The sequence below is a fragment of the Sceloporus occidentalis genome, unplaced genomic scaffold, assembly GCF_023333645.1.
Source record: "Sceloporus occidentalis isolate IW3139 unplaced genomic scaffold, rSceOcc1.0.p SCAF_6, whole genome shotgun sequence".
Classification (NCBI taxonomy): Eukaryota; Metazoa; Chordata; class Lepidosauria; order Squamata; family Phrynosomatidae; genus Sceloporus; species Sceloporus occidentalis.
This window is the reverse complement of record NW_028316986.1, coordinates 104,306,185-104,318,619: the sequence shown is the minus strand read 5'-3', so window position 1 is coordinate 104,318,619 and position 12,435 is coordinate 104,306,185. Positions and strand designations below refer to the sequence as shown.

Here is a 12,435-nt window from a genome sequence, read left to right as displayed (position 1 = left end):
TTGAACATGATTACAGAGCAGAGCAAAGCCCTGTATGTGCAGCTCACTTTTAAAAATCCTAGCAGTATGAACATCAGCATGCATTCCAATATCGCTGTATGAGCATAAATTCTCATTTTTAGAGTCCTGCTAGTTGGGTATTTGAGACTTACCCATTGCAGTCAACAATCTGTAATGGGTCTGCTTATTATTCAAGCATTACTTTGTTAGGTTTGCAACAGTATCATTTTGAAGCATAAAAGAAAGTGGATAATATAAATCTTTTGTCAGACTCTTTTTCCATTTCAAATTTAAAAGCAAAGTACGATTTTAAAAACCCCTTTCTTTTTATAAGTCTTAACCGAAGCGGCTGTGCTTTCATGTACATCAAAGCTGTTCGGATACACAGAGTCATGAAATATTCTTTAAAATTATCTTCTACCTTTACGTCAATTTTCCACTGTTTTATGCTTCACTGTGAAGGTATTTCATTTCAGTTTATGCATTTACAGCAAAAATGAAGATGTGCCCAACCTCATAATGCTTATGTATGTTGAGCAAAATTTTGAACTGAAGCAGAGCAATGTACCGCACCGATGGTTCAAAATAACCTTTCTAAAAACTGCAACAATATCACTGGCATTTAAACGGCTGTATTTCCATTGCTGATTAATCTATTCCAGTTTTCAGATTCAAAGCCTGTCTTGTAATAACAATCCACTTCAGCAAAGTAGAAAGCAGGATACATGGGCTCCTTGCATGAAAGAATAAACTCCAGCTAGCCAAGGGCACTTGACAAGGGAGAGGCAGCACTCTGGAGGATTCTTCTTGCACCTCCTATTTATTTTACAGCACCTGATGGTTTGTTCTTGTAAGGTGCATCCAATGAGTCAGGTCCAGAAGCAGAGCTACTTATTACACCAGTTGAAGTAGCTCTGGGGGTGAGGCTCTGTCTCTTTGGATGCATTCTGAGGAGATGGTGCACCACAAGAGTGAGGAGTAGGAGAGAGGTTATAGGAAAAATTAACTACTTTGGCTCATTCCCTTCCTCCTCCTCCTTTCCTATCTCACCAAGCTCCCTCCCTTCTTTTGTTGGCATGCAGAGCCAATACATCCTTCCCTCCTTATGCAAAGAACATGGATCACAGCCAAAGCACAATGTATTACTTCCATATTCAAACATTGCTTAGGTTATGGCTTTCAAGCTTTTTTACTTAAGTTAATGCACAGAAATATGCTATAAATATAGATCTCTGCCAGCCTTTGCAAGCTGAAGCCATTTGGTGTGGAACACAATTTCTTGAAAAAAATACTTATGTACATATGTGGAACTTAATTGACTTCAATCACTTCAAATAAACACAATAATCCCTATCTGTTCCCTAAAACAATTACAATTTGAGGACAGGTGGCCCTAACCTAATGTACCATATGCCTCTTTGGAAACAAAAGAGGATGCAAATGGTTCAGTGGTGCTGAGGCTACAATTTGCTTGAAGAGCATTAAGAAGGTTATGCAGTAGCAGAAAACTTACGAGCTGTTAAGTATCTGAAATTTTTCTCCTTTATGAAAGCTTAAGTCATCTTCTGTTCTTGCTTCATAATCATAGAGAGCCACAAAAAGAGTTACACCTGTGTAAAGAGACACTAATGTGAATAAAACAGCCACCAGTTGCCTTGAGTCCTGTCTTTAGTTCCAACTTTGAGGGAATAAACAAATCAATACAATACAACACACTCCCCATTTTATTCCTTTTAAAACAAATGTGCTGTTCCATAATTGGCTGTGGCATATAAACAGCCTACAGGGTAATAAAATCATAGAGAGTTGGAAGAGGCCATCAGGTCTAACCCCTTGTTCAATGCAGATCTCCAGGTAAAGCATTCCCAGCATGTCACTATCCAGCCTCTTTCTGAAAGCGTCCAGGAAAGGAGACCACACACCTCTCTAGGGAATTGAGTCCATTGTCAGACTACTCTCACTGTTAGAGGTTCCTTCTAAGGTTCAACTGAAACCTACCCTCCTGTAACTTAAAACCATCAGATTTAGCTTTACTCTGTGAGGCAGCAGAGAACAAGCCTGTACCCTTCTCTTTATGGCAGCCCTTGAGTTATTTAAAATTGGAAATAATAGATGGCCTATAGATCTGCAGTTAGATTTTTTTTTAAAAAAATCATTACAGAAGTTTTACATAAAACACAAATTACTTTTGTTAACTGAACAGAACGTGAGGAGTACTGTATTGTGACTTCAACCAGAATAATTTCCCTGGCTTCTAATTAGGGATAAGTAAGACAAGAATGAAGAAGGCTCTGAGTAGGAGAAAGCCTGACATTTTTATTTTTTACTGAAGAACTTATTGAACATGGAGGAAAAGAATGAATGTATTCAATATGAATGAATTACCTGTTCCTCCTCTTGTACGTAATGTGCCAGTATGTGAAGAGGAATTGACACCACCAAAGACAGTCAGTCCCTGTCCCCCAGCTGTTGGGAAGTTGTTGTAGTTTGGAATTGAAGTCACACCAAAACTTGGATAATGCTGAGGGGTGGGATCAGTCCCATAGCGATAACCTGAACTCTGGTTTAAACTCCCATCCCTCTCTTCTGTCAGTTTTGTTGCTTCTTTATCCTTACATTGCACACAGCCCATTATCTAAAATCCTGCAAGAAATAAGGGCAAAGAGAGAAAATGCATATTTGTTTTTATGTTGATTTCAAGTACAGCTCACTTAAATGGCTTAGCATGAATATCAGTCCTGGTTCAACAATAGTCTGAGATTCACAATTATACATCAAGCTCTGTAAAGCTACTCTGTAAACATATCACTAGTGTAATGGTAAATGTAAACTACACCTGTACATATGAATCATTCTAGTAATACAGATGCAACATGACACATAGAAAAGATATAAGTTTAATGACAAATGGTAATATACAAATAAGTGTTAGTACCCAATTAATATACATTGTGCATAATACAGTATCTATTTCACTTGAACATGTAATAGAATATGCTCCTCATGAATAATCATCTACCTAGTAATTAACCAAAAATAAATAATGTATCCACAATATAAATAAAGAGCAAAACAAAGAATGACAAGAGTGTTAAATCCACAGAGGGCAGCTTATCAGATTAGATACACACACCCTTTATGGTTGTTTTTTTCTGCCTGAAGCTGCAGCTGATTTTTGTAGCTTAAGAGGAAAGTCCTCTTAAGAAAACCTTGGCTTTCTAAAGTAACTTTACACCCTCTTTACCACTCTGGAAAATATTGTTCATAAACCACTGAGCCTGTAGTTGCTGATTCCACAGATGCACTTCCACCCACTCTTTTTTTAAAAACTCACTCACACTGACAAACCTAGAAGAAGAAAAAGGGGGGCACCACACCAGGCTCTTCAATCCAGCATATTTCCTTCATTAGAGATTTGTTTATGTTGCACTTGCCTGATCCAAATAAACTCAGAGTATTCACTGTTGTCAGATAAGAATTTGGATATTTTTATTTAAAAAAAACAAGCTAGGTACACTTGATAATTCAGACCCTTTTGGCCCCTCTGACAGTCCTCATCTCACCTCCTCCAGGAAGATAGAAACCTTTTTTTGATCATCCCATGCTATGTTAGGCTAGTAACTTTGATGTCAGTGGGATCATGAATCCAATTTGAAGTCTGAACATCTGACTTTAATCTTCAAAAACCTAGATTTAATGGAGCTTTCCAAGGTGCTGGGGTTGAACACCTTGGATAATTTTCAACTAAAACCCAGAGTGGGTTGACTATACAAATGGCATCGGAGCCACCAACTGTCACTGCCCAACACTGGCCCCTCCATCTCATCATTGCTACTTAAGAGACAATTGCTGATTTGTTGCATATACACTTCCTATGTAAGCAAATATTGCATTCAGAGAAGCACTGCTACATTTCCACACACAGAATGAGCCAAAATACATATATCTCTCATTAACAGACCAATTCAGAGGCTTTGTATAGGCTCCAAAGAGCATGGGCATGATCTCCATCCCCATTCCTCTATCCCCACGTCTGGTGACTCTAAGGTCACAAGTAGTGGAAGGGATTAATATTAAGTGACACAAGTGTCTCTAGGCACTTGTATGGACTAATTATAATACTGCCTCCAAAAAGCAAGAAAGAAAACAACTATTCAAGAACTGCAAGACATCTGAACAAATAACTTAGAAAATTATGCCAGCAATGAATATGGACAGAGGTAACACAAGCTGCAAAGTACATAATGAATAAATGATCAGAGGTTAAAAACAAGTAATGGTGACATGAGTACAGTATAAATTTAAAATAAATAGTTTAACTTGTTTCTTTTCTTTCTTTTTTCCCTCCTGACCTTTTTTGCTGGCATGTATTTTTGGGACAGTGATGGGGAGGAGGGTGTGAAAAAGTTTGATGGAGTGGCTGTTTCCCTTTCTATTGTGCTCTGCAACTTGGCTTCAATGCATAGACAGTGCACATATAAAGACTGCTTGGTTGCAGGACTGTGTAAGATGTGACAGAGGGTGTAACCTACATGTTTCTTTTCAAGCCAGGACTTTGAAAAGTTGTCCATTTCTTCTGGAAGACACGAACTATGCATGATATCATTGGCTGCCTAGTTAAGATTCAGGAAGAATCACAAGCACATGGCTGGACTTGATTCAAAATGACTCTAAGGCTTTTGTAGATAGTTTTAAGTACACTCTTCAGCAGTAGTACCATAGTGCTAAACAACCAGAGAACAAGAATCTAATTTCTGCTATTACTGCAAAGCCTCACAAACCTTTACTGTGCTGAATGCAAGCATTCATATTTTTTTTTAAAAAAAGACATACACAAATACTAAGGAGGAAAGTGGTGATATCATTCAAGAAAATCTGGAAACCATTTCTGTTAGAGTCCGTAGAGGTTTTTGTTCAGCACCACAAGCAGTAAACAAGATTTTACTATGGTTTCAATTTTAAATATTTAGATATTGCTGGGTCATATGACAGTTCCAAAACCTGCCATCAGTGTTACAAAAAGCTGTGCAAAACAGCCCAGTGGCAATCCATTTCTGCAAAGCAAAATGAGACAAATAGTTTCAACATAAAATAAATTTTGAGAAATAATAGATAGGTAGTTTGTCATAAGAAACTTTAATTTTATAAAACCATCAATTCCACACCTACTGTTCTTACAGTTACAGCACTAAACCTTGAGTCCTATATGTGCTTTGCTAGGCTGGAATTGCTACTTTTAAAAATGAACTTCTTACATTCCTCATTACTCTGATCAGCTAACAAGTTGTTACTTTTTACCAATACAGTAGAGAAAGTAACTCATTGGATGCCACATTACTAACACTGTGCTGTTACCTGAAAAATATAGGTTGATCTGCATTGCTTCAAAATGCTTACTGATTGGGTCTCATTTCTGACCATCATAATCCTGAGTGGACTACCTTCCTGCATCCAGAAGCAGCTACTCACTCATATCTCTGCCTTTCCATTTTGCTCTAAAGGTCATGCCTGAGCCAAGGCTGAGTACTAAGAAACACTCTCTCTTTCTTGAAACTCTCTTTCACAACTCATAACAACCCTGAAGGCCTACATGCATATTCTGCAACTCTTTTTCTGATATGAGTAGCAATATTTTTCACTTCAGCAGAATGGAAGCAGAGAAGAAAAATAGGTTAACTCTTTCATTTTCAGTTTTAAATTTCCAAACCTCCTTAGTTTCTAATGTCACTCATGTTTTCCATATGCCTCCTCCTCTTCCTCCTCTGGTTGCTGATTCCTCACTTAGCTGTTTTCAACCTCCCACAGGACTCTGCTTCTCCCCCATCTGTTGCTTACACTGAGTCAGAGCACATCCAGTTATGTGCAACAGCCAGAAACCCCATTATGTTGTCTTGACAAATAGTGAACTCCAAGCCCTTTCCATCACAGAAGGAAAAATAACATTTCAGTTTGTTAATGCAAAAACGAACAAGCTACCAAATTATAAGTAACATGTTTCCAAGCTCTGGTTCTAATTTGGGAGTAAATCACACTGAATTGAGACTTAAGTTACATGCGACTCTAAAATCTTAGACACATTTACCCAAGAGTTGCCCAAGCAAGGGATATCAAATAAATAATTTCCGAACAAGAGATTGTGCCTTTATGGGGGAGAGGGGAGGTGGAATACGGTGAGCTGCTGTGGAAGGGATAGAAGAAAAGTCAAATTCTATGGATTATGGAAGAAAAGACTTTTCTTTCCCTTTTAAGCTGAATCCCAGTAAGATGGACACTTTGTGGACTGGTACTTTTCAGGTCCAGAAATTGGTTAAACTGCCTATCCTGGATAAGCCTGCATTCTTCTAAAGGAGCAGGTGTGCAGCTTGGGAGTACTCCTAGAGGTCCACACGGACTCTGTGGTTTAGAGTGCTTGGTGCCAGTTTCAATTGGTATACCAGTTATGGCCTTTCCTGGACAGAGATAACTTAGCCAGAGTACTGCATGCATGGGTGACCTCCCAATTATACTACTGTAATGTGCTCTATGTGAGGCTGCCCTTGAAAAAGATTCAGAAGATACAGGCGTGGTACAGATACAGGCGCCTCTCTTTGCTCCACAGGAGCGCTGCAGCAACCAAATTGTGTGGCGCTGCTGCAAAGCAAAAAAGGAGCGCCCGGAAGCAGCTCCTTTTTGCGGCGCTGCTGCAATGCCAGAGACGGTGTGGTGACATCGCAGCTGTGCCACCCCGTTTGGAAGCGGTGTAGCTGCGATGTCACCGTTGTGCACTCGGCGTGTGGGCGCTCTGCTCACCAGGCAACCCTCGTCTGTTCTGGGCCACAGCTAGAACAAAATGTAGTAGCTTGACTGGAATACCACATAGACAGCAATTTATTTATTTCTTTACTAAATATATATCCCACCTTTGTCCAAAAATGGGAGTCTTAGAAGAATTGCACTGGCTGCCAATACATTTTCAGTCTGAGTATTAGCAGCTTATGATGGCATTTAAAGCTCCAATTGTCTTGGGATCTCAATACTTGAGGGGGTGCCTCTCCTCATATGAACCTGCCCAAGGACTGGTCTGCTGGAATGGGTCTATTCTGCCTTGGAGGCTCAATTTGCATCAACACTGATTTCATTTAGGCATCAAGTAAAAAATTGTCTGTTCATCAAAACCATTGGGTCTCATTGATTTCTCTCAAATACTAATGTACACACTTTAGTTTGCTTAAATTATTTTGACTGTTTTAGTCTGATTGTTTTCATAATGTGCCAACCACATCTTGAGGCTGTGATATTTTAATATAAATAAATAAATAAACAAATAAAATATTTAGGAAATCAAACAGACAATCTCTTACAAAGGCATTCTGATCCTATATATTTATTATTATCTATATATTAGATTTCTGCTCCACCTTTCTCCCCCTGAGTGGAACTGAGGGGTGACAACGGTAAAAAGAATTTTAAAATTATGAGGTAAAAATATAAACAATAGCAAAGAACTTTAAAGCTTATTCAAAATAAATTATTTTTTCCTACGTACAGTGCCCACCTGGCTTCAAAGCTCCTTTTATAACAAACAAGACTGATCACTAATTCAGGTCTATCTGAATATGAAGGTCTTTGCCTGCTGATGGAAGGTGAAGAGGATGAAGAGTAGCCCAGCCTTGCACAGTACTCTCTTTTGCATCCATCAAAAAAGCCTCTAAGATGGAAGGATCAAGGAAAGGAGCCTTAAATAAATGATAAAATAAATGAATTGAAAACCTGAGTTGTCAAAGGGATATGACCCAATCCACCACAGCAGGGGTCGGCAACCCCTGGCCCGCGGGCCACATCCGGCCCACGGAGGCGGCAGGACCGGCCCCAGGCTGGTCCTGCCTCCTCCTCCTCTTCTTCCTGGGCCTCTGCGGGCTCCTCCCAGGGTCCGCGTGGCCCCAGGCCTCTCCTTCTGAGGCCACCCTCAGAAGTTGGGAAGGAACCGGCGAGGATGCGTGCGCAGGTGTCCCCCGCCTCCTTCCCGGCCTCTGAGGGCCTCCAGGCCCCTCAGAAGCCGGGAAGGAGCCGGGCGAGGACACCCGCGCGGGTGTCCCCCACCTCCTCCCCAGCCTCTGAGGGCCTCCAGGCCCCTCAGAAGCCGGGTGAGGATGCCTGCGCGGGTGTCCCCCGCCTCCTTCCCAGCCTCTGAGGGCCTCCAGGCCCCTCAGAAGCCAGGAAGGCACCTTGTGCCTTTCTGGCTTGAGACAGTGTGCATGCTTTCTGCCTTTTATTGTGAATTGCATTTTAGTAGTTTCCATGCTTGTAATTATTATTATTATTATTATTTACTCGCCCTTGGTGTTCTCTGTGCAAAATCCCCTCTCAGCACCTTGTGCCTTTCTGGGTTGAGACAGTGTGCATGCTTTCTGCCTTTTATTTTGAATTGCATTTTAGTAGTTTCCATGCTTGTAACTATTACTATTATTATTATTATTATTATTATCATCATCATCACTCCGTGGGCGGAGCATGCGGCCCCACCCCGGAGGGTGGAAGCTCCACCCCCAGCTTCGGCCCCCCAGTTGTCTGAGGGACAGCAACCCGGCCCCCGGCTCAAAAAGGTTGCCTACCCCTGCACCACAGAATGATGCCTTCTTCCCTGATCTGCATTGCAATTTATCTCTGGAAGAGCACCTCTGTCTTGTCTGGATTAAGTTCCAATTTGTTCATCCTTATCCAATGATTACTGACATTAGGTTGCATCTGTACTGCAGAAATAATCCAATTTGACACCACTTTAATTGCCATGGCTCAATGCTATGTAATTCTGGGAATTGTACTTTGTTGTGGCACCAGAGCTCTGCTCTATGTGTTTCAGAGTTCTGTGGCAGAGCTCTGGTACCACAACAAACTACAGTTCCCAGAATTCCATAACATTAAGCCATGGCAGTTAAAGTGATGTCAAACTGGATTAATTTAGCAGTGTGGATGCAGCCATTAGACAGCAAAGAGATTCATTGGATTTAGATGGAAAGAAGATTGAAGATTAGGATATGATCAGCCAGAATTTTAGAAAGCTTCTCCCAGGAATTTTATACTGTGTATGTCGTAAAGCACACAGCATCCTGAAATGCAGTGCAAGCCAATGGCCACAGCATCAAACAGGAGTCCCTCTGCACTACACATCAATCATTATTATAGAGGCTATGAGGTCATTGGAAGAAAACAATAATGCTAGGAAAGGTGGAAGGAAGTAGAGAGGAAGGCCACATGCTAGATGGGTCTATTAAGGAGGTCATGGGTATGAAATTACAGGAACTAAGCAGAGCAATGGAGACTTGGGAATCTTGGAGATGTCTCATTCATGGGGTCACCATGGTTTGAGAATGACTAGAGGGCAGTTAACAACAACAACAACAACAAGGTCCTGAGTCACTCCTTAAAGTGTAGCTTCAGCATGGATGTTGCAGTCCCCTGGTACAACAACCCAGGAGGTAGCATGACCTACAAGACCATTCCATAAACTCAAAAAGGGACACTGTTGGAGCAAGGTGGACAGTATATCCTTATTCTCTCCTGAGCACCCTGGTTCATCTTACGTGTGAACTCAAGGTCATGTATTTGCACGATCAATCAAACATGAGCACCTGCATGTCAGCACAAAAAGTCTAGAATAAAAAGGAAAATGCTGTTTATTTTCTTAACTTACCTAGCTTAAATTTCTTTCCTATACCTCGACTGTATATAATACATGACAGAAATATAACACAATTATAAAGAATGAAAAGACAGTAATGCATTTGGAATCTAAGCAGAATGGCTCAGTAAAGATATAATTTTCTATATGTTTTTGATCTTTTAAAGTGGGGGCTAGAACCAGTTAAATAAATGCATGTAAACCTCTGTGCTTGCTTTCCTCCTACTCACTCTGCTAATCAGTTTTGCATGGGAGAAAGAAAAGAGCTGCCAAATAAGCAGAGTGCAACTTAAGCAGACTTTTTGCTGTGATACTACAGACTAAAGAGATGAGCCATGTACTGTTCATGTTCCAAAAAAGATAGTGCTCTGCTCAGTTTTGTCCAGCCACCTTGACATACCAAATCTCCTGAAACCTGGAAATGTTGCAATACCAGTGCATTCAAAGGGTAAAGGTAAAGGTAGTTTTGTCTAGTCGCAACCAACTGTAGGGGTGGTGCTCATCTCAGTTAGTAAGTTGAAGAGTCCGAGACTACACTGGTGGTCATGCGGCCAGCATGACTGCACTGAATGCTGTTACTTCCCACCAAAGTGGTACCTATTTATCTACTTGCATTTGCATGCTTTCAAACTGCTAGATTGTCAGATCTTGGGACTAGTGACAGGAGTTCATCCCATCAGGCAGCATTCAGGCCTCGAACTGCCAACCTTCTGATAATCAGAATTGGTGTCTTAACCACTAAGCCACTACAGCCAAAGGGTAGAGCCCCTATAAAATGCAGTTCACCTAAGACAGTGGTCTCCAAATTGTTCTCTTCTAGGGATTTTGGACTTCAGCTCCCAGAATCCCAAACTATTGGGCAACATGGCTGAGCCTTCTGGAAGCTCAAGTCCAAAATCTCTTAAAGAGCACAGTTTGGGGATCACTGACCTAAGGTATTCATTTATCACAGATTTTTCAACTTTCCTGTTACCAAAATGTGCCAACCACATGACATATGGCAGGTCACAACCATGCCAGAAACTGACAACTAGAACTAAAAGGGCACGTGGAGCAGAAAACTCAACAGGAGATCTCAAGTCACTAAGACAACAAAATAAAAATATGAGATCTGAACAAATTAATGCCTTCTCATCGCTCATATTACACAACTATAGCACTTTGCTATTAGTAAATTTGTGTATTAAAACTGAAAAAGCATTCTAATGCCTCAAAGTTCTATCACTCAGCACTGACTTTATAGCCATCTAAGGAGAAAATGAAAACAGTGGCACTGATAGCAATGTTTTGCTCTTGAGAACTGCCAGTTGCCAGATTATTGTTCAATACTTTTATTATTTAATGGCTTCAGCATTTCTTGCAGCATTTATCATATGAACACTTGCATTTTGCTGTTTTGTAAAATTTTACATAACTTTTATATTTAACAATATATATAATGATACAGAAAATAGCAAACAAATAATAAATAACACCATTCTAAAATTTATCATCCCTAAGCCCATGCCATTTCTCAATAAATCTATTTTCAAATATTTGTTTCTCTCTTGTCTTTATATAATAAGCATTTCATCATAACAGAAAAAAATAATTGTTCTTGTTTACTTTTCATATTTCTGATTCATTATTTTGAATCACAGTTAACTCAGTTAAACTAATTTGCATTACAATGTTATTAACACTGGCTAATTTAGAAAAGCAATCAATCAGTGAATAAGGAAATATATGCTTCAATAGTTTTATGAAATATAGTTTTAGAGTTTAAGAATGGGATAATATCAGTAAGAGAGCTTATGAGATATAGTAGTTTGGGAGTTAGATCAGGACTCTGGAAGAGCAGGGTTTGAAGAACTGCTCAGCCTTGAAAACCTCACTGGATGACCTTGGGTAAGATACGCTCTCTCAGCCTCAGAGGAAGGCAATGGCAAACCTTCCCTGAATAAATCTTGCCAAGAAAATGGTAGGAGAGGGTTGCCATAAACTTGGGTTTGACTTGGTCATATCACAACTACGTATATTAATAATGACTGTAACTGCAGTCTATAGCAAATGGTGATCAATTTGTTTTGTACCTGTATAAACATTTTTCTGGCACTTGTTTTGAATCCTGAGTGAAAGCAATGTACAGTACAGGTATTTCGATTTTCAGGAACCTCTGTTGCCTCTGCTTCCTAGAGAGTTGGGGAATATGTTTTCCCCAAGATACCGTCACACTGCATCTTCTGTCACTCCTCAGTGTGGTCCAAAACAGACTGCAGAAATAATCCAGTTCGAGACCGCTTTACCTGAACTGGCTCAGTGCCAGGGAATTCTGGTAATTACAGTTTATTGTGGCACCAAAACTCTCTGACAGAGAAGGCTAAATGTCTCACAAAACTACAGTTCCCAGAATTTCCTATCACTGAGCCAGGGCAGTTAAAGCAGTCTCAAACTGGATTATTTCTGCAGTGTGTCTAGAGCTGATGGGCACTGTGGTTCATTACAATTTTTAAATTCCCCTCTGAGTCAACACACCTCTTGTTAACTACTTACAAGTTCACACTTGTCCTTGAGCTTTAAAGCCAAAAAAGAAAAGAAAAAAGGATAAAAAGTGTCTCTGGCATTGGCCATTTGCACTATGGTAGATTTTTAATCCACAGTGCTAAGGAAGCTGTTCTCAGTGGGAATAAATCCTCATCACTCTTTCACACAGACACAGAGGTTTACATGAGGTAAAAACAGTGATCACTCCTAGTGTTCATCCTTCTACCACAACAACATATATATCAACCATTATT

At 40.1% G+C, this 12,435-nt stretch overlaps 1 protein-coding gene across 2 annotated transcripts in view; it reads right to left on the bottom strand.

Moving 5' to 3' along the window:
* Positions 1-12,435, bottom strand: part of FYN (FYN proto-oncogene, Src family tyrosine kinase) — a 117,377-nt gene that overhangs the window by 33,904 nt on the left and 71,038 nt on the right. For both annotated transcript variants that reach the window (XM_089530553.1, XM_089530554.1), the window contains exons 3-4: positions 2,386-2,643; positions 1,514-1,610 (exon numbers count right to left, since the gene is read on the bottom strand). In XM_089530553.1, coding sequence (XP_089386679.1) covers positions 1,514-1,610; positions 2,386-2,632 — 344 coding nt within the window. In that variant the 5' untranslated portion in view covers positions 2,633-2,643. The remainder of the gene's footprint in view (positions 1-1,513; positions 1,611-2,385; positions 2,644-12,435) is intronic.